The sequence below is a fragment of the Melopsittacus undulatus genome, chromosome 6 (genome assembly GCF_012275295.1).
Source record: "Melopsittacus undulatus isolate bMelUnd1 chromosome 6, bMelUnd1.mat.Z, whole genome shotgun sequence".
Lineage (NCBI taxonomy): Eukaryota > Metazoa > Chordata > Aves > Psittaciformes > Psittaculidae > Melopsittacus > Melopsittacus undulatus.
Window position 1 is genome coordinate 36,947,176 of NC_047532.1, and position 26,269 is coordinate 36,973,444.

The following is a 26,269-nucleotide window of genomic DNA, read 5'->3' on the forward strand; positions in this document are numbered from 1 at the left end:
TTAATCTCAGTTAATAATCCTCCGAGTGCTGGGCAGCACGTGGGCTTCCTTCCATCTCAGGTTTGCTGCAGATGCTAGTCATCAAAAGGAGAGCAACCTCCTGGCTGCCTTCCCCCTTGTACATGACAAACCCCAAAATAACTTTGGCAGAAGGAAAACAGCGCAGGAGTCTGAACTCAAAGGTTTTTAGCTTTTCAATTTGCTTGTTCTTTGGTGATATTTCTCCTGTTGACGGTGGATCATTGAGTTCATTCCTGTTCCTTGGCATTGCAGGCTGAAGAGAGATAATTTGTTTTGATTATAATTTGTTCCCTGGCTCTCCTGTCCTCCTTGATTAGAATAAGTCAGTGCAAAGTGTTCATGCATGGAAAAAGAGGACTGAAGCACAGCCCTATCCTTGAGGGATGCCCACCCTAAGGATGTTGGCTGTGCATGGGTGCCCTGGCTTGGTGCCTCCCCCCCCCCTCCCTTTCCAAGCTGGCAGCCCCTTCTGAATGCAGAATATCCTTTCTGTATTAAACTCCACAGGTTTGCAGACTATTTTCTATAACCCCATACTTTCTTTCTTATTAGAAGGTTCCTATGAGATGAGATTAATTCCTCCCAAGAAGAGTCAAAGAGAAGTTGATGTAACTGTGTTTTGGTGCTTCTCAGGCCAGTGCGCACCCTGCTGGGTGCCCTGCCAAAGGGGATACTACACCTCTCCCAGCCCTGCTAAAGCCCCTTTGTGCCTTAAGGGGCTTTTCCCCGTGGGGGATGAGTTGTGGCCACTCTTGCCACTCCTCACCTCTCTGTCTCTGTTCCCTAAGGTGGCTGAGCAGCTGATGACCATCGCCTATGAAAGTGGTGTCAACTTGTTCGACACAGCTGAGGTGTATGCGGCCGGCAAGTGAGTGCCCAGCATACTGCTCCACTTCCCTGGGGTCCTTCCACCTGGGCCTGCTCCTCCCTGAGTCAGTCACTCATGACTGATAAGGCTCTGGCCCTGGTGGTGCTTGGGAAACCCCCTTTTCACTGAGGGGAGCAGAAAAGCCTTCAGACTATTATTAAAAGAAAATCAAACAAAAAATTAAACCAAGCCCTCTTGTAGCCAGCTGAAGACTGAAATGTATCACCTGTGCCCCTTGCTGTTAGTACAAGTAGAAAAATGTCCTGAATAAATGAAAAGTCGGTGTGCATTTTAATGGTGATAAATGGCCTGTGCCAGTGACAGCTCCCAGGCACAGATCCCAGCATGGGAACCACTCTGCTTGCAGCCGAGCTAATGTTCTTAGTGTCAGTGTGGAGCTGGGGTGGGAAATATCCATCCATAATTTATCTGACTTTGCCTGATTTATATGGCTTTGAATTTAGTATGAAAGGCGAACTGGGACATCACATCCCTGGTGTGGAGACAGATGTCTTTGCCTTCCCAGAGCAGGTTCAAGCAGATGTAGAGAACGGGGGTGCAGGTCTGTCCCTACGGGACTGGGTGACAAGATCTTTGTAGTGATTGAGGGGACCCATCCCAGCCAGTGCTGGGTCATCATAAGCCAGGGAGGGGAGGGCTGCATGGCCCATAGCAGTGCTGCAAGCTGATATCTGGGGGGACATTTCATGGAGCTGGGGTAGACAAGAGCTATGGTGGTGTACCTGCCACTGAGTATCCTTCTGTCTCCCCTCACACTGAGCTCTCTCTCTTGCACAGGGCTGAGGTCATCCTGGGGAACATCCTGAAGAAGAAGGGCTGGAGGTACTGTACTGCCAGATACCTGCAAGCAGGCAGGACCTCTGGGCATATGAGAATCCTTCTGGGTTTTAAAATGATGCATATTAGGTAATGTCGGCCCAAGGGCAGGGACTGCTGCTTCCAGGCAGCGCTAGGAGCTTGCCTGTGCAATGGTCCCATGCAGTACAGCCAGTCAGGACTTCTGCAGCAGCCAGAATTTTCAAGTGCCACATAAAAATGCTCTCCTGTCTTTTGGGGAGCACAGACTGGCTTTGCAAGGCTGCAGCCAACAGCCTGCTGTGCTGCCTCGACCACTGCCTCTGTGCCTGCTGCAGTTAAGACAACTTCTGAGTGTATACACCATCACTGCCTTGCATGGTGCATCAAGACAGACGGTTGTGCATTGGTATCTGTATCTGCGTACATAAGATTATGTATTAAGAATGCAAAGATGTGATGGGCCTTCATCTTGGATAGCCTGGTAGGAGATGATACTTAATTTAAATGATTAACATTACCATATGTTTTGTAGTTTTAAGAGCATTTACATAATCTTTCAAGACCTCCTGTGTGTACCCTAATGTTCAGCCTTCAAATGAAGAATGAGTTCTAGTGGTGCTCTTTCCAAAATCAGTATCCCCTGTGTTAGGGGGATGATTACTCAGTAAGAAATATTCTGGGTACTGTGGAAAAAAAAGCAAAAGCTGGAGAAATTGTGTGTTGTACAGTTAAACAGTAAGGTAGTTTGCAAAGGATAAATCTTTGGTTTGATGTCACATAGGAATTTATAGGTTAATGCAGTGAATTTAACACTTAGAGTTTTAATGGCTCTGGGAATACTGCATGATAATGAGAGGCACTGGACTTGGATACCCTTGGTTAAGAGCTCTGGAGATTGCTTTGTCCATAATTAAAAATGTACTCTTTCTTTGGTAATTTCTTTGGTAATTTCATGGTGTGTTTTTGCACACCAGTCTATGGTCACTCCCTGCCTGCAGCAGACCTGCACATAGAAGTGACCTGTTGTGAAAAGTTTTATAGTGATGTGTGAACACCCACTTGATGGGCAGCTTGGTTACTTGTAATTGTTCTTAACAATAATAGTATTTCTGTTCTTTTTGCAGGAGGTCCAGTCTGGTCATAACAACAAAACTGTACTGGGGTGGAAAGTAAGTGCCGCATTTACTCTTAATGGTGTTTGCTGCTTCGTGCTTTTCCCTTTCACGGTCTGTTGTCTTCTTTCTCCTCATTTTTCCAAGTCTTTTAGTGAGCTGGAGCTTGGCAGAGGTTGCAGTCCCTAGCAGGGGCTGGGGTGCCATGATGGGTGTGCTCCTACACTGAGTATCTTTGCAGCTCTGGGAGGGGTGAAGACAGCTCTGCTTCAAAATTGCAGAGGATGTCGATGAGGTTTCAGTGCTGGGGTTGGTTAGGGCACAGCCCCATCACCATGCTGCCTGGCCCCAGCAGCCCCTGCTGCCCTGCCAGCATCCTTATCCTTCTGCTTATAGGTGTGAGCTGGTATCTTTATTCAGGTAATATCCATAGCATGGCTGTTACTGTGTTAAATTAACAGTGGTATTACATATCAAAGATGCTGCTGTCTTTGAGACTGGGAACCCAAACAAGGTTCAGGGTCTCTCTGTTGCATGAGTTGTAAATTCATTTTCAGGAGGTTTAAACCAGAATACAAAATTAGCACTTCCCAATTGTTAGCACCTCAGATCTCTAACATCTGTGTACCTATTTTTCCTTTTCAGAGCTGAAACAGAAAGAGGGCTTTCAAGAAAACACATTATTGAAGGTATGTGTTGTATGGAATATGGGTTTGTCTCTGTCTGGGTGCCCTGGTGCAGGCGAATGGGTCGCCTGGACTCCAGGGCAATTGCTCTCCTGTGAGCCAGTTCTACTTGATTCTCTGCGCTGGGCAGCTCCTAAGCTTGGCTGTGAGCTGCCCAAAGTGAACCAAAGCATTATTCTGGCTTTTCTCAAAAGGTGTTGAGCAAACGCCATGCACACAAAAAGCCTTCTCTACCACACCTCTATGAAGCAATAATCTTTTGATTTTTTTGCTGTATTAAGCAAGTGTGTTGTCCTTGGCTGGCTGTGTGTGTTGTTTGTAGATTTATTGCTCATCTGCTGTAATCAGGGTTTGCTGTGCTACAAAACCTCACTGCCTTATACGGGTTCCTGTCAGCTTTGCACAGTTGTCCTCAAGAGCAACCCCAATCCCAGCTGCTGAGAGATGACAGGAGGCAGGAAGGCTCGGTGGGCCTGGAGCTGTCCTGCTGACACCCCCCCAGCCCTTTCCTAGAAGGGATGGGGCAGTTGGCAGCAGTGCGTGGTCAACAGACGTGGCCATGGGCTCCCCTGACAGAGTAGGGAGGGATGAGGATGCAGGGCATGATGTCAGCCTGCAAAAATAGCCTCTGGGGGGGAAGGGGGCAAGTCGCATTTGCCGAGCAGCCGGCTGGGGAGGGCTGTGGTTTGTTCTCAGTGCTGTTTTATCTTCTTGTACACTGCCTCACATGGCTCCTTGCATCCAGTCCTACATCCCAGTGCGAGATGCTGTGTGCTACCTTGCTCATCCACCAGGATTTATTCACCCAGGTCTCTGCTGGGTCTAACAGATGCTCCTTATCTTCCTTCCAATTGCTTTTTTGTTTGGTTTTTTTTATGCATTATTGTTGTAGAGGGTGTGAGAGCAAGTATGTGTTTCTATATGGATAAGTAAGTTCCACTCAATATAGCTCTTTCTGGGGGCTCTTAGGTGTTTGGTCAGGTATTCAGGAACACTGATCATAGGCACAATTATAACTTGCCCAGGATTTTACATGCAGGGCACAATTGCACCCATAAAAGACACATTTCTGTCATATTAAGGATCACAGTACCAGCCTGGGCTGACTCCTGAGCAGAATTGGAACAGGCCACCAAAACCTGCTTGGGGGAGGACCCAGGAGCCAATAACTTTCCCCCTGTGCAGACTGTAAGCAGGTTTCAGACCCAGAAAAGCAGCCAGCAGTGCAAGGGCTTGGATCTGTCTTCTACGTATATTCTGGGTAAAAAATAGCTTGGGTTAGGAGAAAAGTTGCTTTATGCAGTTATGGAAGGGATTTACTGGGGGTTTCTGGCTCATTGGGAGCTGGGCAGCCTTCAGGGCAGAAGGGGAGCATCAGGCTTCTTACCTGTGCTTCAGATCTCTGCAGAGAGATTTGTACCGCCTGCCTCTTGTTGCAGTTTGACCCACTTCTGTCTGCTGCCACAGAGGGATGTGCAAAACATGTTTTTTGGGTTACTGGGAAATTATATGCTCCACACCAAAGTCCTTGGGGAGAGCAGGGCAGCAGACTGTACTGCTCCCTTGGGAGCAGCTTCTTCTTGCTGAGCAATGACAGCCTGGATAACTCAGGGCTGAAACCCCAGGAGAGCAGCACCCTTCATAAACCAACACACCACAATGGCTGCAGCAATGAAAAGTGATTCTCGTTATTGCACTGTGTATGCTGGAGTAATCAGTCTCCTCTTTGATTCATGAGTTAAGCCCCAGTTGTTTACAGTGGTTGCTGGTTAAGCTAGTGTGTGCTGCCAAGAAAACTCAGAAAAGAAAGTTCAGGCTCATCTACATTACTAGTGTGCCAAGGTGTTGTAGTTTGATGGTGTGTTGGGGGGGGCAGGCTGTTTGCACCACAGAATAGGCAGGAGGTATGCTTTGGTCTTTGCTTATCAGAATGTAGCAACCGACTGCACAAAATCCAGTTTGCCTGCCAGAAATGGCAGCTGTAACTTGTGTTTGGCTGTTTGCGTGTTTTATCATCGTAATCTGCGATGGCCCGTTTGCCACAGCTTTCAACAACCAGGGTTTGTTCTGTGTAAGTTAAAAGATAGATTATATGGAAAATATCATTACTATATTTATATTATCCACCCCACACCTGGGATGTTGCTGTCATCTGCATCATACCCTGAAGGTGTAGGTGGGAGCAGGTGAGGTGGGATGAACATAGTCATTGGCAAACACAGTGAGCAGAACAGCCTCCTCCCTGGGGTGCAGATTTGGGCATCTGCCATCTCAGAGATGCTATTTTTCAGTGATGAGGAGCATCACCACAGCACAGTCGGTTTTGCCTCCTAGTACCCAGCTTGTATGTCTGAGATTGTCCTGGAAAGTTTTTGCTATTTAGTATTTGCAGAATTCAGCTACATTAAGATATGACTTTCATATTAAGGTAATCTTAATCAAATTTTTTACCAGCATTTTATTGACTTTTCATTTGAAGATTGCTGCCATGAGATGATGTCCCTGCTGTTGGTGGCCTTAGACCCAGAGGTGCTCAGGGAAGTTGCAGCCATGTGGTCCGGACCCATCCATTTTCTATTTCTTGTGGAGCTACTTCATGAAATGATAGAAAAAATACCGACAGCAGTTGAAATAACTTCACAGAATACATAGCATATAATGTTAAGGTCAATGTTAGCTATTTTCTATAAATACATTTGGCAAAAAAGGCCATCTTTTTTCATCTCAAAATTCAGTGAACATTTTCAGACTGCTCTATTTTGGCTCATTCTTCATGAACACTCATAAAAACATTTTGTTCCTGGGAAGATTTATAGAAAATAAGTGTTAGAAATCCTCTTCTCTCTCTCTTTCTCTCTGTCTTAAACACACACACACATGTATATATATGTAGGCTTTTGATGCCATCTCCCATCCAGTCATTGTAGAGAAGATGTTGAAGCCTGAGCAGTTCTGGACTGCAGCTGCAAAACAGTGCCTTGTCTTGCCTTGCAAAGCAATTTCTGCCCTATGCAATGCGTTGCTGGGCACAGCTTGCTTACCCTGCAGAAAGGGTAAAACCCTCCATGGTTCTTTATCTGCTCACCATAATGGATCTAAGCGAGTGCCACCAGCCTCCCATCTGGGCTTGCATTTCTGGAAGGTCCTGTGGAACAGGGCTTCATTTAGTGAAACAGGATGGAGGCAGTGTACCCTGGGCTTGCACCAAAAAGCTCTGTGATGTGATTTAGATGAAATTAATTTTGAGCAGAAGCACAGCACGGAAACTGCTCCCTGGCACATGCCTTCTGATGGGCTGGCCATGGGTACCCTTGGTGACCAGTCCAAACCTCAGTGTAATTTTGAAAAAAAAGGGCAAATTCTAACAGAAAGGTTGTGATTCTGCATGTGAAAAAGCTGTTGTGTTTTTCTTAATATGCCTGCATACATATGACACAACATTATGCAGCATCCTTCTTATATGCTATTTGGTGTTGTGTGTGTATATGTATTAAACATGTATGTAAATGTAATGAGTCCTGTTTCAGTCCTAATGTGGTGTTGTTTCGTACCTGGCAGCTCTGTGCCACCATACTCCTGCCTCACACTGACCATGCAGGTTCTTGTGTCTGCTTTGCTGTTTCCCAGGGCTAAAGGCTTCTCTCCAGAGACTGCAGCTGGAATACGTGGATGTTGTCTTTGCCAACCGGCCAGACAATAATACCCCCATGGAAGGTTAGTGGAAGCTTGAATTAAAGGTTTTAATGTAACTGAACCTGGCTTACAGACTTACACTGATGATGGTAGGAAATTAAAACCAATTTTTTATTAAATATTCAGGCAGAACAGCTAAAGAGTGAAATACCTCATTCATTATATCCTGGAGCCCTACATAATTACACTGCAATGAAGTGAATTTGTATCTCTTGGAAGGAAATTAGTTTCCTTTATGTCCTAGAGGTGGCTTTAACATTGAGATTTTTATTTCCTTTTCCTGATTCCTTTAGATAAAATGAATTTGTGTTGGTATTTAAGGCAGGTCTCTGTGTCAGATGAAACTTGTATGTCCTTACCCCTGGTGTTCTAGAGATGGAGAGTACCAGTGCTGCCATCCCCATCCTTGTCTGCTAGGCTGACTGGATAGCACATATTTGTTCAGTGCTGAAACTAGGGGTGTAACGGGCAGAAGCAAGAATCAGTTGGTAAGCATTATAGTTCACTGCCCCAAGCAGCTGAGTAGCTGGTGCCCCAAGCAGCTGAGTAGCTGGTGCCCCAAGCACCTGAGTCTCCGGTGGACTCAGCTGAGGTGCATGAAAGAATGCAGCTGGTGGGGTCATGGCAGGGTCCCCCTCGGCATGGAGAACAGCAATGCTCTGCCTAGAGCTGGGCTCAGCCTCTGGGCCACTGCCACCTGCTCCTTGGTCCTGCTGGGGAACAGTTCCTGTTAAATTTAGGCTGCTAAACTCAGGGAATGAATTTAGGAACCTGCAAGATCTGTGACTATCTGTGTACTTTAATTATGCTTCACAGTTGCTGATAACCATGTATGCGTGTCTTGTACACGGCCATATAGCCCAGTTATCCAGGAGCCTTCATCAATATGTTTGGGAGTTAGGCACCAATTCCCATTCCTCCTCTTTTCCCATTGGAGTTAACACACCCATTCACACTGTGGCAGATTAGCTTCACAGCTAAATAAAAAGTAGCAAGAAGAAAGACTTGTAGGCTGCAGAATCTGTCATAGATGAGTACATGTAAATTGAGCAAACCTGGAGCTTGACAGGCCCCTTTGAAGCTCTTGGCTTGGCTTTCAGCGGTCGTGACACTTATTTTCTTAGCTGTGGCACGAACTTTAAATGAATGGCAGTACCGCTGCCCCAACCGAACAATGCCAGCAGCTATGGATTCAGGAAACTGGCTTGTGATTTTAAGACCATTGCAGATTTTTCCAGTAGCTCATGAGGTCAAGGAAGATGACATGTTGTATCTTGGAGGGAGAAATGACCTCTCTGCTTGGTCACTTGTAATCTAATGAAGCAGTCTTGAATATATTTCCCATGCCTATGCATCTGATCTCAGGCCTTTGTAGCTTTTAAGATGCTACAGATGCTGCTAGCAGTGCTGGAGCCTGGCAATAGGTATAAACTGTGGTGCTCGTTGAGACTTTGAGCAGGGTGAAAAAAGGGACATTTATATTATGAATGGTGTGGTGCTGATTCTTTCTACGTACTTCATGCTTTTTTTATGGTTCACCTACTAAGCCACTTCTATCTCAGAGCATCTGTTGAACCATCTGTCAGTTCTGCACTATCTGGCATGCACAATAAGGGCTGAGATACCTTCACAAGTCACACAATCCCCGCTCCATCTTCTTACATGTTTATGCTTTTCCCATGAGCCAAAGAGCTGCTTCTGATGGAGAACGATTTGTAGGTAACCTTCAAACGTTCCCAGGTTATGGCAATGGGTGAGGGTCCTGCTTGAGCAAACTCTGTGACTGTGTAAGATACAACCAAATAAATAAAAGCACAGACTTCACACATTCATTTTGTTTTCTTCACTTGCTGCATGCAAGCAGGTGAGGTTCCTCTCTCTACTGTGACCTCTATGGGTATCAGCAGGCAATGGATCAGCCATTTGGAAATACTCATCTGGTCCACCCCATCCAGAGCAGAATTGCTTCCTGCACCCCAGGCTGGTCACAGCCCAGCTCAGGCTGCTGTAGGAGGCATGGGCAGCAGAGAGCTAATACAAGAAGATGAGAATTTAATACAGATTTCTTTATTGCAGATGACTCTAGTCCCCAAAGCAGCAGGCAAAGCTTGCTTAATCTAAAAAACACAAATGTATTTACCTTTCTTAAAAATCTCGGGGCAAATTAGAAAAGCTCTTCACTGTAAAAGCAATAGAATGTTAGCTTCAAGGAGTGTCTGGAGATAAGTACTTCTCACAGAGTTCTTTGCATAACGCTGCACTCAGGTCCCTGACCAGGACAGCCGTGTCCCTCCTCACTCCAGAGCTCGTCTTGGCTCTGCTGGGGCGGGCAGGACATGGGGCTGTCCACACTGGGCTGGCTGTTTGTGGGGCTATCCCTTGGTGTCTGAGTGACTCTACCATTGCACATGCTCCTCCAGATAGGGACCTTGGGAGATGGGTGATGGAAGGACCTGTGCTTCTCTCCTGAATGTCCATGAGTTTCATGCCTCATTAGTCAGGCACAAGATTTGATCCCCCAAATGTTCTAGCAGATGATTGTTTTTACATCCTGAGTGGCCTTTCCAGCAGACGAGAAGGGCAGCTCTGGCTGCAGGAAAGGAAGGTCCCTGGGGTATCCTGATAAGACCCCCTGTTGTCAGGGTGCCAGGTAAATGGACACCCACTCCATGCCCAGCCCTGGCAAGCAAGGCTTTAAACTACTTCAAGACTCTGTTATGCTGCTGGAGGATGTTTCGTGGGTTTTGAACCATTCACTTATGTTTAAAAAAAATCTCCCCTTCTTAACTGGTGCTGTTTGTGCCATCCAGCTGGCAAACCCAATGATCTGGGCATGTGCTCTTCACAAACCATACCCAGGGGAGCAGTCTCTGGTAAACAGGAAGAGATGTATATATTTTTTCTGGTTTAACTCGAGTTTTTCTTGAGAGGAGTAGAGGTGGGAGAAATGAAAACAGCCATGGACTGGGATGTGTAAGAGGCATATGATGAAATGCTTATCAAAATTTCTAAATGGTAGTGCAGCAAAAATAGAAAACTAAACCCAGCGAGAAGCCCGCAAGGAGGGAGGGATTGTCATACAGCTGCCTGTCACACATAGCCTGTGGGTAGCAGGACAGCTGCTTTGGTAATGGGGCATTTTGTTGGACGAGTACACGCCTGAGGATAAAATGCTTAGGAACAGGGGAAAGTGTGGTTTTGGGCAAAACAACGAGAGAGGAAAAAAAGAAGAAAACAATATCTGCCATTTAAACTGTGCTCTTCATTGGGGGGGGGGGGGGGGGGGGGGGGAAGAAACTCCTCAAGCCAATGTTTCATTTGAGAGGAAATCTCCCTTTTCAGTGGGAAGGCAGCAGCCCAGCACAAGAGGCACGGTGTCTCTTGTGCAGCCCCTCTGAGGTTATAAATGGAGACTTCGTCATCTTTAGCTGCCTGTGGCTGCCTGCAGAGGAAATCTCACAATAACGTCAAGATTGACAGTGTAATCTCCCCTCTGCCAAGCTCCTTTTTTCTCTTTTTTTTTTTTTCCCATAAGTAGGACGAGAATCCTCATGATGTAAAAGGCAGCTCCTCTTGATCTCGAGACAGCAGCGCCTCGAGTCACTGTCCAACTAACAGCAGACGTGCCAAGGGATTTAACAGACACATAGGGCTTCTCTGCAGTTCTGCATCTGACCGGAGTTGTTTCACCACACTTTGATGGGTCAGAATTAACAGTGTAGGTGTAGATTGTTGCTTCCTTCCCTCTTTCCTGAGGGAAAAGTACACTGAGATGTGGCAGTGTTTGCTGACTGCAAGGTTCCTTGTGCTGCACTGGGAGTGGTGACTAAGTACTGTTTTCTTTTGCTTCTCACAGTTAGTTTACCCAGTTTTTGTCCCTTTAAGTGATGTGCAATATGTTAGCCATGTACTGAGGGTGTCCTGGGAGCCGTGGCTCAGCTCCGAAGGGCAGGGAGTGCTGAAGCTCCGTAAGAAATACCAGTTTATAACTGCAGCCAGGGCAGTTATTCATGCTCCTGAGGACTATGTCCCTGGTGCTGCAGATCCTGCCACTCCCCAGACCCTCCTGCCCTGAGGACCCTGCTCCTCTGCAGCAGAGATATGATGGGCACTGCCTGGCCCCCTGCAATGCCACATACTCAGCAGGCTGCTCCCAGGGAGAAATTTGGCTTAAAAATGAGTTGCAAAGAGTAAGCATGGGTTACTTCCTTTATAGCCCAGTGAGGCGTCTTAACAGGCTGTCACCTCTGGGGTAACCACAAGGGATAGACAAGTTCTTTTCCTTTTCTTGCAAGCTAAAGTTTATGATGGGCTTTTAAACCCCAACAAGAACACAGGGCTTCTTAACAGAGATCTGATAAATGGAAACTAAAGATCCTGTCCTGGTGTGTGTAGCCTTGCAGGTTTCCATCTTCCCAAGGAAAACCAAGGACCTTGGGACTGCTGTGCTAAGGAGCTGTGCTGGGTTTTGCAGAGGTGCCCTCAGTGAAGCAGGGTTGAATAGTATCCAGTTTTGCAACTTTATTCCCAGCATCCTAATATTCCTAGTAGAAAGCAGCAGGACCAGATATTTGCTTTTAGTAAACAAATTTTAAAATAAATTTATCTTTTAGTATATTTTTCAACTGTGCTGCCCTCTTGTGTTAAATTTTAAAAGAAATATTATCATAAGGTGGTGGTCGGCAATAATTGGTAAAAGCAGTTTTTAAACAACTGCCGGATAAATGTATTTGCTTGAACTGTCAATGCCTTTTCATCCATGCTTGAGCAAGAGAGCATGGAAGAAGTAGTGTTTAATGCAAAGCCGCTCAGGCTTGTTGGCATACTTGGCATTTATAAGTGGCTTTGGGAGGATTTGGTGCTGAAAATTTGGCTCCTGTGCAGTTCTCATGCTACTTTCTTTTTTTTTCTTTCCTTCAGAAATCGTCCGAGCGATGACACACGTAATAAATCAAGGCATGGCGATGTACTGGGGAACGTCGCGCTGGAGTGCTATGGAGATCATGGTAAAGTCAGGTTTTAGGAAAGTGTTGACACTTGGTACCTCTCCACACAGGCTGCAGAGTCTGCAGAAAGCTACGCTGGGAACTGAAACACAAGTGTGTGTCTTGGCTTGGGATGTTTGAGTCTTCCCCCATCCAGCATCTCTTCACCTAAAATAATTTAAAAACCCAATATTAATTAAAGACTATGGGCTGATCTATTGGTTTGGGTATCTTGGCTCATTTAATTGGGTTTGTTTCATTTTTGGTTTCATTCATCTGACTTCAAGATTTTTGGTAAAGCTCCTGTTTGATATCTGTGCCTATGGTTACTGATGCTCTGCTCAAGATGTGGCTCTGGGCAGCAGCCCCGTGACCCACAGGATGCAGTGGAAGTGGTCCCCATGCAGGGGAGAAGCCTCCACAGGCAGCACTGCCCTGACCATGTCATGCCTAGAGATGCAGAAGGGAAATATCCCTGCTCAGCTGTAGGGACCACCTAATTGGCTTTATCTGAAAAAAACCTACACCGGGGAGGCAGCAATCCTGACAGCTCATCCTTAATGCTGTGTCAGAAGCATTTGAGAGGTAAGCCCAGAGTAGCAGATGCCCCATCCTTAGAAACATTCAAAGCCAAGCAGGATCGGGCTCTGAGTAACCTAATCTAGTTGAAGTTTCCCTGTTCATTGCAGGGGATTAGACTACTGTTTACTATACTCAAACCCAGACCATGGTATGACTCTAAGAGATGCCAAGAGCATCCTGCTGGTCCCTGCTTCTTGTGGTGGGGTCAAAACACAATAAACAAGCTCAGCACCAGCCACCTCAGCTGGGAAGTTGTTTGGCTTGTTGCTGAGCTGGCACTGAAGCAGCTTTAGGCTGGAGGAGACAGAATGTGGGCATGTGTCCTGCTGCTATGGGAAGCAGCAGGGAAGCACTACAGCCATGGACGAGTGCTGCCTCAGCACGGCAGCACTCATAGGGATGTCCATAGCCTTGATAAGGGATAGTGAAATTTGAGTTTGTAGTCTCCTGTACACTCAATAAGTGCTGGCGCATAGGTTATGTCATATCCTGCAAGATGCTTTTACCTAATAAATTTTTTTTATCAACTGAATTTTTTCTCCAGGAAGCATATTCTGTAGCCCGGCAGTTTAACATGATACCGCCTGTGTGTGAACAAGCTGAATACCATCTTTTCCAAAGAGAGAAAGTGGAGGTTCAGCTGCCAGAATTATATCACAAAATTGGTGAGTCTGAGACTGCTGTGCCTTTCAGCTATTTCATCTGCAGAAAGAAACACAGACTAGTCTGGCCTGGGGCTCTAGATGGGAACAGTGTTCTCCTTCCCTGGATCTGAAGGGGACAGACAAGTATCTATCTAATGACTTAAAAGAAAAACCGGCTTATTATGCGTCCAACAGAAATAGGTGCTAATTGCCATGGCTGTTGCTTATTCTTTGATACCCATGTGGACAGTGCAGGTGCCACCTCTCCCGTGCATTAGAAGACAATGATGCCTTCTTGCACACCTCCTGCCATGGTGTCTGGAGCAGCCTTGCTGAGGACCAGTCTGAGAGTAGATAGGTGGGAGGTGGTGCCCCTGCCAAGCAGGGCCAACAGAGGAGGGACATAATGGTGTAAGGCAGGGTAGGCACAGGAGACGCCTTGTCAGGAGTTCATGTACTTTGCTGCAGCAGGACCAGGATGGAGCTGAAGGCTCTCACAGCAGGGTTTTGTATGAATAAGCTACTCAGTGTTTTCAAAGATGCTGCTGATGGCCCTTAAGAGTATCAGCAGCTTCTTCCTGGAAGATGCCAACTGAATGTCACTTCCGGCAGCTGCAGAAACAAGCAGTAATTGTTTTGCTTTCTTTTTTCTTAATTTTTTTTTTAACTGAAACTCATATTTTTGATACATCTCTGATTTCTCCCTGTCCTCTAAAATCACCTTCTCCATTTTCTCTGTAGGGGTCGGAGCAATGACATGGTCCCCACTAGCCTGTGGGATCATCTCAGGGAAATATGGCAATGGGGTCCCTGAAAGCTCAAGGGCTGCATTAAAGGTATTTTTTTATTGCATGTTTGAGAAAAGTAGATGTGCTGCTTTTGTGAGGGCAGGAAAATAACAAAAGGAAAACAGATCCCTTGTGAGAAGGCTGGCCTGTGTGCTGCTGTATCAATAGATCAGCTCGGTTTCTCTGGCAACCATACTCCAAAGTGTGGGAGAATCTGGGTTACAAAGATGCTCATGTTCCCCATGGCAGTGAGCCGGTTGTGGGGGAGCACGTGACTGGAGCCAGATTCAGAGGGGTGGGGTATGTGTCTGCAAAAGGATTCTGTCACAACCCTTAACACTGACCTGAAATAGTCAATGAAAAGGCACAAGCCCAGGGTTTTTGTTGTGCTTTTAATACTCCTGGCCAAAGTTAATCTGTACAGCTGCTGTAACTTCAGACCCCTTTAACCCCATGGAAAGGGTAAACCAGACCTGGACATTATTTTTCTGACCACCTTTTCCTGGGCACCAGCCCAGGCAGCGAGTGTGGGTGAGCAGTAGTGAGAGCTCATCCAGACAGCATCACTCCTGGAAGCCCCACAGGCAGGGCAGACCCCAGCACCCCACGAAACCCATGGGTCCTCTGTGATCCTGCCCTCTGCTGGGCAGAGCAGCAGCCTGCTCTAACATGTGTTTGCATTTTGGTGTCACCACAGGGCTTGGTTTCTCCCATCATTATCCTACTTTTGTTCTTATTGGGGATTATCGGGTGTTCTCCCATAACATACCTGTGGTATGCATGTTGTTTAAATGGTTTGGAAAATGGCAGAGCACTAAAATGTCACAGATCCGGGGGAAAAAATGTCAAACAAAATGGTATTTGAGCCTCTCTATCAGCTGATGGGCAAAAGCCAATGCTGTCTGACAAATGCCAACAGACTGACATACAACCCTGTGCTGGTTTTTGCACAAGTTGGTGCTTTTAAAAGGAGAGAGAGAGTCTACACTGAATTGTTCACAAAAGGCAGCATTTTCAAATGTAGCGTTTCATTGTGTTTGGGATTTTTTTTCCAAAATAAAATATATTAACATTTGGTAAAAGCTAGCTAAGAAGGTGCCATTGCAGAGAGGAATCCAAATTGAATTGATGTGAGCGAAGAATAATCAAATTTCAGGTCTGGAGATGGCAGAACTAAAATCTCAGCTTTGTTTAATTTTTAAACCTTGAATGGTAATAGATTTTTGAGCAAGATCAGACATTCTCTTGCAATTTGGGGATGTACATGCATGTGTGTCAAAATCTTCTCAAGTTGACCAATATTTCACTTTTTTTCCACTCTGCAATGGAATCCAGTGGTGCACAAATAAAACTGCGGAGGTTTCAGGTTCTGGGCTGAGTCCATCAGTTGCATAAAGCCAGAGAGATAACAGACACAGGATCCCACAGGAGACATCCTTGGCCTTTCATAATTGTTTTGTGTAGCAAAGCATTGTGCCATTCAGCCTCCTGGGTTGGATATGGCTTTTTAAGAGCTGCTTATAATTGCCTTAAACTTTCTATTTTGGGTGATTAAAGTTAACAGTCAATTGCAATGTAATTAATCTGCAGTGCTACCAGTGGCTGAAAGAGAAAATCGTAAGTGAGGAAGGCAGAAAGCAGCAGGTGAAGCTGAAAGACCTGTCACCCATCGCCGTGCGCCTCGGGTGCACACTGCCTCAGCTGGCTGTCGGTAGGTGATGGGGGTGGGCACTATTCTTGCACCTTCACATTTGTCACAAATGCAGAACCTAGCTCACATCCTCATAGTGCATAGGGAAATACTCTGCATCAAGGCACAGAAAGCTTGTGCCTTATGTGTTGTTGAGGTGAAATCTTGTATAAAGCCATAAAGCTACCGAGATTATGCTGGCGCTCCCATTGTTTGTTTAAGTATCAGTGATGGTTAGGTAAATGGTAACAAAGAAATAGATGTGTCATCTTTTAAACTGGATGATAGATGGCTTTGTATCTGCCTGTATCTATAGATCTGTTTATTATTTAAAACACTTGAATGATATTTGCTGTCAGGGGTTATGGAATAAATGGCAGATGGCCAATGCAACACCTCACTGGGAAAAGGCTAATATGTTTCAAGCAACACAGGAAAAGAAGAAAACAAACCAAGCTGTAGGCTACTAAAATGCCATTTATTGCCTTTGAAGCAACCCCTGGTCCATTAGCCCCACATAAAAATAACATTTTTTTGTTTTGTCGGGTTTTGAGCAGTAAAGTTAAAAATTATTTAAGTAAGATTGTTTCCAGTATCATCACCAGGCTTTGATTGACAAGCAGGTTAGTGTAGCTTGGGCCATCCTCTGGGGTCCAACCTGACCTGCCTGTTTCTCTGAACAGTCCCTCCCCACATGGAAGCTATCAGTTGTTCAGCTGAAATATACCACACATCTGTTAGAGAAATGATCCCTGGTTCAAATAGCCAAGAGCTGAATCTTTGTGATTTGTGACAGTAAAAAACCAAACCCTGCAATTAACACAACTGTTGGCCCACAGACCAAGGTCAGGTGGATGCTGGAAGATCTGCTATATGGTTTTGCTGTATGATCTATGCATCTTCCTGGTAGTGCCGGAGGAGTAACGTGAAGGTTGAGACAAATAATACTGTCATTATTTTTCAAATAGAGATATAAGCTCTGAGAAACATTAGTGTTTGGAGTAATGCCATGTCATGAATCCTGTGTTCCTGATGATCTTGTGGCTTTATTCCCAGCATGGTGCCTGAGAAACGAGGGTGTGAGCTCCGTCCTTCTAGGATCTTCCAACCCAGAGCAGCTGATAGAGAACCTTGGAGCCATACAGGCAAGTGCAGGCAGTGGTGGCATCTCAACAGAGGTGGGGGATTAGCTGCTGTTCAGCTCCATGTAGGGTAACCAGCATACCTCAAGATTAGCACCCTCCTCTCACATAGTTTCAATACTTTGTAATTTGTTTCAGGCATCTTCCAATTCTAGTTATGCATGTTAATTAAGCAAACCTGTGGTGCATCACCATGACTTACCCCCTGTGGTAGTCATAGCCCTGTCAAGCAACAGTGGCTTCAGCAGGTCTAAGATATCTGAAAACCAGGACACACTGTGATAGATTCTGTGCTAAGTCTTCCACAGGGCATATGTCACTTGCACCCAACTTAATTATTCTCTGTTGCTTTTAGCAATAAGAGCTTCCTCTGATATTCCAGTTACCAGCTTGCTTTCTGCTGCAGCTGAACAATATTCTATATATGAAGGTTAGGAGCACTTCTGTGATTCTCTCACTGGGTAAAGACACTACAGTAGTTTTTCCTTTAAGGGAGAACAGTATTAGAAGGATGTTTAAATATCTGTCACACAAAACCCAAAGGAAATATTATTTGATAAAATCTAGATTTAAATTTGGAAAAACCTTTAACAGAAGCTTGATTAAACATGGGTTTTCTTTCTACTCCTAGGTCCTTCCAAAAATGACATCCCATATTGTAAATGAAATAGATAATATTCTGGGAAATAAGCCCTACAGCAAGAAGGACTACAGATCATAATGCGATGCATGAATTACCTGGACTGCATGGTTTTAGCAGTGCTCTGTACGGAAGTACAGCCCCGAATTAATATCCGGTCATGAGAATCATTCAGCAACTTGCTGCTCAGTGTCTACTGTCACTGGATCCTTCGAGATGTGTGCTGTTGCTACTAACCTGCAATGAAATTTAAAAGCACAGTTGATCTCTCTTCTAACCAAGAATAATACCGTATTTTCTTACCTTTGACCGAATACATTAATTTTTACTTTACTCTTAGCACTTCATGCTTGTGTTGTGAAAAACACTTGTAAAGCAAAAAATAATTTATAACCTTCAGGTACTTGGTAATTAACGAAGGATGTACAGATCTATTTTTCAATGAAGAAAAGCCAGATACAACTTAAGGTTTTAATAAAACCACATTTGGGATATATCAACTATAAAGTTTATTCAGGTTAACAGACAGAAGGGGCAAATTCAAATTTTCAGTTTTCTTTTTGCTGCTGAGTATATGCTTTAGATTTCATTTGTAGTTGAATAAAGGATGTAAGAATTAGTTAGAAATTAGATAGCTCAACTCCTAACTATACAATTATTTCAGCTGTGGAGTGCTCCTGGGAAGTATTTCTGAGTACAAGCCAGAAGAGCACAGTTAGAAAATCCAAATACGCATGTCAGGTTAATAAAAACAATGTCTGCAAAATTCTAATTCTACATGAACCTTAAACTAAGAAAGCCATGATAAAATATTGAGTTTTGCATCTATAGACGTCTGCCTCTACTTCTGCCTGCTTGTAGACAGAGCTATTGCAAATTTCAATATTTATGAACTTTTATGGATATAGATACTTATAAATATATGTAATATATAGCTGCTGAATAATACCAGAAAATAATCAGGTACATATTCTGGTGGAAGGCTATATTTGCTTTAACTTGTTCTGGAATCGGGCATAAGTAAATGCATAATATTTTTAAGTCGCATTTTAAACAGTTGTTTTTTTTTTTTTTTGTGAGCATTTCATCCCTCTACAGGAGTTGAAAGCAAGCATTTATACTTTAAGTTGCACATCTTAAGAATCATGTCATCTTTTATTACCATGAGTTTGCTTTGTAAAATGCACTGATGATTTCAGTAAGTATTTCTCACTTGTATTGAACTGTGTACTTTGGATGCCTACTTCCTTGGGGTTACAGTTATGTACAGTATTTGTAGAACCCTTGTACTTCAGTCTTCTGAACTTCAGGGTATCTGCAGAGTGTGTGCAGTGTTCAGGTGGGCCATGTGAACAGATATTAATACTTGAGTTGTCTTCTGCTGTATTTAATCCAATGAGCTATGGTATGTGTAAATGAACTTGGCTGCTGTATATCCAGAAATGCAGTCTGACTTTGACTTCTGCTTGGACACAATAAAAACATTTTCTGCATCTAATTCTATACTTGAAGACCTCTTACTAATACTGAGACTGATTTTGAAACAGCAGTGATTTATGTTGAAAATGGGTACATATTGTTCCACAGGGAAATGATGATCTTCAGCTGTACTCAGGCCAGGCAAGGAACAATGACCTCAGGCCAGATGAGTGGGTATGGCTGGGGAGTGAAGGGCTGGGCTGGCAGTGCACCTTGGAGAAGGTACTTACAGAAGTTAAGTCTCATAAGGCAGGTATCAGTTGCATATAACATTTTGGCCTGAAATATGCACAATGTGAGCACCCCCCTGACAGCTCTGAAGCCCACAGTAGTTCAGTCACCAGCCTCTCCAAAATGACACCGTCTGAGGTGGAAGCTGCCAGCGAAGCTTTACTCATGTCCCAGGTATGACTTGGTTTCACTGCCCTGAGCCATATCTCCCTAATGTTGCAGTATTAGCTGTGACAATTAACTATTTAAGTATTTTTAAATTTGCTCCATGGGCAGCATAAAGGCTTTTACCATTACATAGTTAACAGCTTAATTTTTGGTAATTTCATAATTATTTTGCCAGTAGCAGACTAGCTCCTTTTCTTACTTCTCAAGGTATCATTTAATATTCTCTCAGATACATGGGAATCCAACAACATATTTAAAACACTAATTCCAAACTTTTTTTTTAATTGAAAAGGAGATGCCATTGTCCCTTACTTAAAGCAAAAGCTTAACTCAGCTTGCCCAATGCTCTGAGGGTAATGGGATGCCAAGTAGCAGCCTGCCTTTAGGCTAACATTCAACATTATACTGAAGAAACTGGGTGCAGCTGGTAGCGGTGACTGCAAGAAGAAAGAGCCATCACTATAATCCCCCCCCAAAAACCCAAAAGCAAACAAAAATCCACGTAACCAAAAAAACACCAAAGCTTTTCTGTGAAGTCCACAGAAAAGACCAGGCTTGCTGTAGAAAACAGCCCACTCAACCCATGCATCTCTTTTGTTTCAGGCTGTCAATGCTGAAATTTGTTTCATATGTGCTAAATACTTAAGACTAAATACATATAATTTACACCCTTTTATGGTGTTTATTATTCTTTGTAGTATGTGAAGATCCATGTACTTTCAGGGAAAACAGTCCAGTCCATTTGAAGTGTTAAATGACCAGCCTGAAAAGTAATTTAAATAGCATCTCTAGTGTACAACAGAACCACTGGAATTTTCATGTTGTGAACACATGAATAGTTCTGTCTTTACTGGGAAGCAAAGTAAAAGCAGGGGATGGTTAAGACTTAAGACCCCCCTATCCAACCCTGCTATCTAAAGGATGCTAAGTACTGGAATAGTCAGCAGGTACTGGATCTTCTGGCAACAGTTTTGTGAGACTGTCCGGGTTGCTTTTGTCAGAAAGAGTGACATTAGAAACCCACCATACTCTAAGGCAAGCCAGATACACCATCTCCTGAACTTCAGAATCTTCATTTTACTGTATTTCATGTAAGTACAAATCTTATTGAAGATTAGCAAAGTAATTGTTAACATTAAATCTGATTATCAGCTTGCTTTCTTCCGTGTTTAGGATTCAAAGTCTCTAATGGCAATATCTGTAACTTCTAAAATAGAATTCTATTAATAGTAGTAGAGTTTAGCATTAAACTTACAGCTGCTTCACTGATAGCATGGAAAAAAGGAAAAGGACTATCTGACAAATCCATTGTAAAAAGCCAGCTAAAGCATTTTTGTTAAGCTGTGCCAGGAAAACTGGCAGGCTTTTCAATTTATTTACTATTTAAAAGCTAAAAAAAAACTCAAACAAAACCAACACTTCAAACACATTTTTCTGGGAGGTTTAGAGCTTGTTCTGACTCCAAATTACACAAAAATGAGGAGTATTTCCAATGAATGCAGTACATACGCTAACATGTAGAAGACTCCTCCCTTCTGGAAGCAGAAGGAGCTGACAAACCTATACACAATGCCTGTCCCTGAAAATATCCATAAAAATAAATAAAAAAAGAAATACAAGGAATTAAATGACAAAAAAGCCTTTATTAAAACTTTTCAAGTTACAATGATAAATGGTGGATTGTCACTTTTTATGATCAGTGAGTTTGGCTCTTACACCCCTCACCGAGCTTACAGGGAATTGTGTTACAGGTTTGAAGTACAACTGTTCATGCTGCTGTGTAGCAGCCTGCTACAGTGTACTTTACCACTCTGTAGTACCTTCACACCTATGCAGTATTTCAGAAAGGTTCATTGTGGTAACTGCTTGCACACCACTTCCTTTCATTGCTAAGTAAGAAGAAATTATAAATTTGGTTATTGAATAATACCATGTAAAGATACCAAAAGTAAATACAGTTAAATCATTTTGGATTCAAACCCTCCCCCCCATGCTCTCAAGCAGTCACACTATTAGAAAAATGTTTCTATTCCACCCTTAAACTTTTGTATGGCAGTTGAACCCTCTCACAGAAATAAATTGCTGTATTTTTTTTTTTTACTATTTGGATCCTGTAGAGAGCAGAGCAATCAGTCCAGATGAAGCACTTATAGAAAGAATATAGTTTCTGTACGGAAAAGGTTAAGGATATATATACATGTAGCTCTTTACTCATACCACCTCTTTAATGCAGAAGATTTAGAAGCTTTACGAAAAACAGGGAATTGAGATGAACTGCACATATCAAGAGAGCAATCTCACAACTCACATCACAAATATACCTGATAACGACAACATACAGGAGTAGGACTACAGTTGTTTCAAGTGTGGTAATAAAGGATACACAGTGGGGTTGAAGTTCTTCAGCACAAAAAATGAAGCAATGATGACCAAGACCAGAAAGAGAGTATTGTTGTAAAAGATAGAAAAAGTTGTTGCTTCATAGTCTGCAACTTCATTTTTCTTCCACAGAATTCTAGGAAGAAGTAGAGACATTATTTCAAACATATTTAAATCAATGCATATCCTGGCACACCCACCATTATGAAGCAATTAACACCCAGAGGATTGTAAACCGCATACCGTCGCTTTTGTGATAGCCAGCTTCTTGAAGACAGAGCACAGCAAGAACTACCAGTCAACTCGTTAGACAAAACCCTGCTTATAGCACGCACTTGTACACTCAAATGACTTATGCTTGTTTTCCTACCAGGGACATCTAAACTAGCCCTTCATAAATAAGATTTCCTGTGAGCCTGAATCTGCTAAGATGTTACCAGCGTGCCTGGCAATGAGTAGGGAAGGCAAGGCTTTTTGCTCCAAAGACTTGATGGTTCATCACCTCACATCTTGTACAGTCCTAATGGGCATGTATGCTAATAGCAAGTGCTTTCTGATGCACTAATCAAGCATGTGTGTGGATTTCCATGGGTATGAGCTATTCAGTTGGAAATCCACACACCAACACATGCCAGTTACAACCATGAGAGTAACAAATACAACCAGTGATTAGTGGTGCAGTCTAGCAGTATAGGGAAACGCTAGTCTGAAGGAACTTGCATGCCACTCCTGTGGCATCACACCAGCCTGTCCTCAAGGAAAGGAGCTTTTCTTATTTCTGAAGACAGTGGTGATGCTTACTCTTCAGAGAGTTATCATAAGGCATGTATAATAAGGTGTTTTGCTTTGCAGCTCAAGGACTGAGAGGTTGCCCTACAGGACCTTTATGATAAATGTTTCAGCATGTGAGACTTCACATTGATAACTCACCTTGAAAAGGCTTTACAGATGAACAAAGAGCTGACAGTACAGCTCCTACTTATCAGAATATAGAAAGAAACCCATGACCCAATACCTCTCATTGCCTTAAAGATGGTAGGCAGTATTACAAGGGAGAGCAACAAACAGGATTACTCTTGTCTGTTCAGAACAAAGAGGATTACCTTTCATCCTTCTCCTTACGAGACATTTTCCTATTGTCTGCCTCAGACAGCTTGCGAGTAACTTCTTTGGAAACGGCATCTTCTCTTTTCTGTGCCACCCTGTAAGCAACATCATTTATGTTCAAGTTGAAAAAAAGAAAACCAAACCCCAACCAACAAAAATCCCAATAAAACAACTCTGGGATTACAGGAAGTTGTATTTACAGTGAAGAATAAAACTTAGCCAAGACACTGATCAGTTTTTCCTGAGAAGCAAAGTAGCTTTGCTGTTTCATTATACTCCTGACAAGAATAGTCTATTTCATAATTACAAGAAAGATAACAGAAACCAACTAGGAGAGACTTCTAGATAGAATAGTTTCTGGTGTAACATTTCAGACATTCTCATTCATAAACTGTTGCAAAAGCCAGTTTTGTTAAATCAGTTAATAATAAATTCTACTTCAAATAACCACCAAACTTACTTGTGTTTGAGAACAAACTTGACATTCTTGTATGCAAAAGCTACTAGATAGGTACTGATGAGGGTCATTACACTATATAGGACTGCAGACTGAACAAGATCCATATGCCATATCCTCCAATAAAGCCCTTAAAAAACAGAAAAAAAGATATTTTGAGTGGTTTCCCTCTCCAAGACAAATGCCACAGGAGTTCTACTACACAGGTTACTAAACTCTGTAATTCAGCCCTGGCTTTGCAAAATCACCCGGGGGGCTTTCAAACTGCATTACAAGTACTTTGGAACACAGAAGTCTGCTTTGCTTGTGACTGGAAGGGGCCTTATGAGACCACATCCCATGCAGCAAAGAAGCAGCCCAGCACAGCCAAACTGACACGTCAGTGTTCGACCGGTAGCTCGTCCATTTTTACCCACCACAGAGCCATCACCCTGCCCGCTGTTCCAAAGGCCACCGGCTTCCAAACTGGATCTAACACAGCAGAGAGACAACCAAGATAATCCCAACTGAGGCCGGCTCAAAGCGGCTAGTCCCAGCAGCCCGGGGACCTCAGACCGCAGCCGCCAGCGGGCCGGGGACCTGAGGCAGGCTGCAAGGAGGCCCTACTCCCTCTCCAGTCCTGCCGCCCTCCCTCGAGTCCTGCCGCTCTCCTCTTCCCAGGGCCTGCCACCCCCTAACCCACGTCAGCGAAACCCCGCCGCTCACAGATGGGGATGGCGGACACGATGAAGGCGTTGCCGAAGAAGAGCGCGGAGGACTTAGCGGAGAGGTTACGGCTGAAGTCCTGCAGAAGCAGGTCCTCCTCGGACTGCTGCCGCCCGCTGGGGCCGCCCTTGGGAGCCATGGCAGGGAGCTGGACTGAGACACTCAGCGTTCGGCGACTGCGTCCGGGTCAAGCCGCCAGCGGGGCGGGGGTGGGTCTGTCCCACAGCACTTCCGGGGCTGGGAGGGTTGCACGTCTCTCGGTAGGCTGTTCAGACCGTTACCATTGTTACTCGCCTGCTCGGTGTGGGTGCGAGCAGGTCGCGGCTCCGGCAGGCCCGATGCGGTGCCGCGGAGCCTGCCCGCTCCCCGCGGCGGGGCTGCCCGGGGGTGCTGGCTGGCGCCATGGCATGGCGTGTGGGAGGCAGGCTCCGCGGCGCGGCTGCCCGGGGGTGCCGGCCGGCGCCATGGCATGGCGTGTGGGAGGCAGCCGGCCTGCGGGAGCGCGGGTCCTGGCGGTTGAGGCAAGTGAGTACTGGGGGACGCCGGAGGACGCGCTCCCTCCGGGGCTGCGGCTGAAGCTGTAGCGGTTTGCCTCGGGGAAGGAGCGAAATCCCCGCCGGGGATCGGCTCGTCTCCCGTATGTCCTTTTTATCCTTAAAAAAACCCAACTTCAGCTTCCACAGAGTTGGTGCCGTTGTTGACGTGTGTTTATCTAGTTCTTTTCCAACATATTCAAGTCTAGTCGTACTTCTGCAAAGCATCTGTATCATTTTAGCTTCCTGAAGTGTTCCCTGATCTCCCTGACACACCAGTTTGGGAAGCCACAGAAGGGGATCTGTTTTAAACGGTCCATATACAGTCAGTGATAAAAGCCTGTGAGAGCCCACAGAAATCTCGGGGATTAACAGCAGCGTTTTGCTTGAAAATGTGAAGGGCCGGCTGATGTGATACAGCTTCTGGGATGTGGCTCTGATGGTCTGGCGTGACTGTAGTACTCCTTATCTCCTGCAACAGCGCTTTTTCCTCAATATTTGGAACGTCTGTGAGAGGGCTTTATTTACCAGACTGTGTATCTTTTTAAAATTTAATGAAAGGAATTCTTCCACTCATCTCCCCCCAGTTGCTAATCTTTTCTTGCAGGAAAAGATATGAAGTGCACACAATGAGGGAATGCTAGCTGGAAATGAAGTTAAATTTATATAATGAAAAATCATAATTAATTCTGATGGAGTCCTATAAAACACTTACATGTAGTATGACTCTGCCTTTAAACTGCTTAACAAATTTCCAAGGCTGAACTGGGAGTGGATTTTCAGGATTAAAAGTTAACTGAACGTTGTGTGCTAGCAGAATGGTATTGCTAATGTATTATCTACAGACAACTATGGGAGGTACCCTTCTGCTGGCAAGACCTTCCTTCTTGGCTTGGAAATGCCTCTTCATTCCCAAGCTGGGTTGGTGGCAAATTAGATGATCAGAGAAGTTCTGAGTATCACAGAAACATCTGCCTGTGCCCAGCAGATACGTGTGTGTACTTTGCTGGATTTGCAAGTGTCCCTGACTTTCACTGATTGATTTTTTTATGAGTATCTTATGTGGAACACATGGATACCTCTTCCTTCTCATGTCGCTCTTCCTTACTCCCTGCATCGCTGGGTTATAGTAACCTGTTCTGAAATGGCTTCAGCAGTTCCTGGCTTCCACTGGTGGGGAATGCTGTTTGCCCGTTAGATGGCATTCTGAAATCTGTGCTGAGGATTATGCTCCGGAAAGAGTGGAAACCAGTGTTGGTTTCTTTGTAAAACACGTTAAAACTAAATGCATGTCCCTCAGGGGTCAGTGCTGGGACCAGTGCTGTTTAATATTTTCATCAACGACCTGGATGAGGGAACTGAGTGTACCCTCAGCAAGTTCGCTGATGACACTAAACTGGGAGGAGTGGCTGACACACCAGAAGGCTGTGCTGCCATTCAGTGAGACCTGGACAGGCTGGAGAATTCGGTGGGGAGAAACTTGATGAAATTCAACAAGGGCAAGTGTAGAGTCTTGCATCTGGGGAAGAGCAACCTCATG

General features: G+C 44.5%; 3 protein-coding genes across 9 annotated transcripts in view; 2 read left to right on the forward strand and 1 right to left on the reverse strand.

Annotated features, from left to right (window-relative positions):
* KCNAB1 (potassium voltage-gated channel subfamily A regulatory beta subunit 1) overlaps nucleotides 1-18,053 on the forward strand; it is a 72,627-nt gene extending 54,574 nt beyond the window's left edge. For 3 of the 6 annotated variants that reach the window (XM_005141969.2, XM_005141970.2, XM_005141971.2), the window contains exons 4-14: nucleotides 810-889; nucleotides 1,688-1,732; nucleotides 2,833-2,877; nucleotides 3,466-3,509; nucleotides 7,134-7,220; nucleotides 12,120-12,205; nucleotides 13,311-13,431; nucleotides 14,152-14,246; nucleotides 15,789-15,909; nucleotides 16,945-17,033; nucleotides 17,662-18,053. In XM_005141969.2, coding sequence (XP_005142026.1) covers nucleotides 810-889; nucleotides 1,688-1,732; nucleotides 2,833-2,877; nucleotides 3,466-3,509; nucleotides 7,134-7,220; nucleotides 12,120-12,205; nucleotides 13,311-13,431; nucleotides 14,152-14,246; nucleotides 15,789-15,909; nucleotides 16,945-17,033; nucleotides 17,662-17,751 — 903 coding nt within the window. In that variant the 3' untranslated portion in view covers nucleotides 17,752-18,053. Of the gene's footprint in view, nucleotides 1-809; nucleotides 890-1,687; nucleotides 1,733-2,832; nucleotides 2,878-3,465; nucleotides 3,510-7,133; nucleotides 7,221-9,476; nucleotides 9,486-12,083; nucleotides 12,206-13,310; nucleotides 13,432-14,151; nucleotides 14,247-15,788; nucleotides 15,910-16,944; nucleotides 17,034-17,661 lie in introns of all 6 variants that reach the window. The other 3 variants (XM_013130925.2, XM_013130926.2, XM_031042689.1) reach the window with 2 other exon arrangements.
* Nucleotides 18,054-21,171: 3,118 nt separating this feature from the next.
* Nucleotides 21,172-24,402, reverse strand: SSR3 (signal sequence receptor subunit 3). Its single transcript, XM_005141968.3, has 5 exons — nucleotides 24,197-24,402; nucleotides 23,495-23,621; nucleotides 23,031-23,129; nucleotides 21,932-22,063; nucleotides 21,172-21,715 (listed from the first exon to the last, which is right to left on the reverse strand). The coding sequence occupies exons 1-5, from the start codon at nucleotides 24,333-24,335 to the stop codon at nucleotides 21,649-21,651; spliced, it is 564 nt and encodes a 187-aa protein (XP_005142025.1). The 5' UTR covers nucleotides 24,336-24,402; the 3' UTR covers nucleotides 21,172-21,648.
* Nucleotides 24,403-24,418: 16 nt separating this feature from the next.
* TIPARP (TCDD inducible poly(ADP-ribose) polymerase) overlaps nucleotides 24,419-26,269 on the forward strand; it is a 42,151-nt gene continuing 40,300 nt past the window's right edge. Inside the window, exon 1 of one of the 2 annotated variants that reach the window (XM_031042719.1) lies at nucleotides 24,419-24,456. The gene's annotated coding sequence lies outside the window, so the exon portion shown is untranslated. The other variant, XM_034063477.1, reaches the window with a different exon arrangement.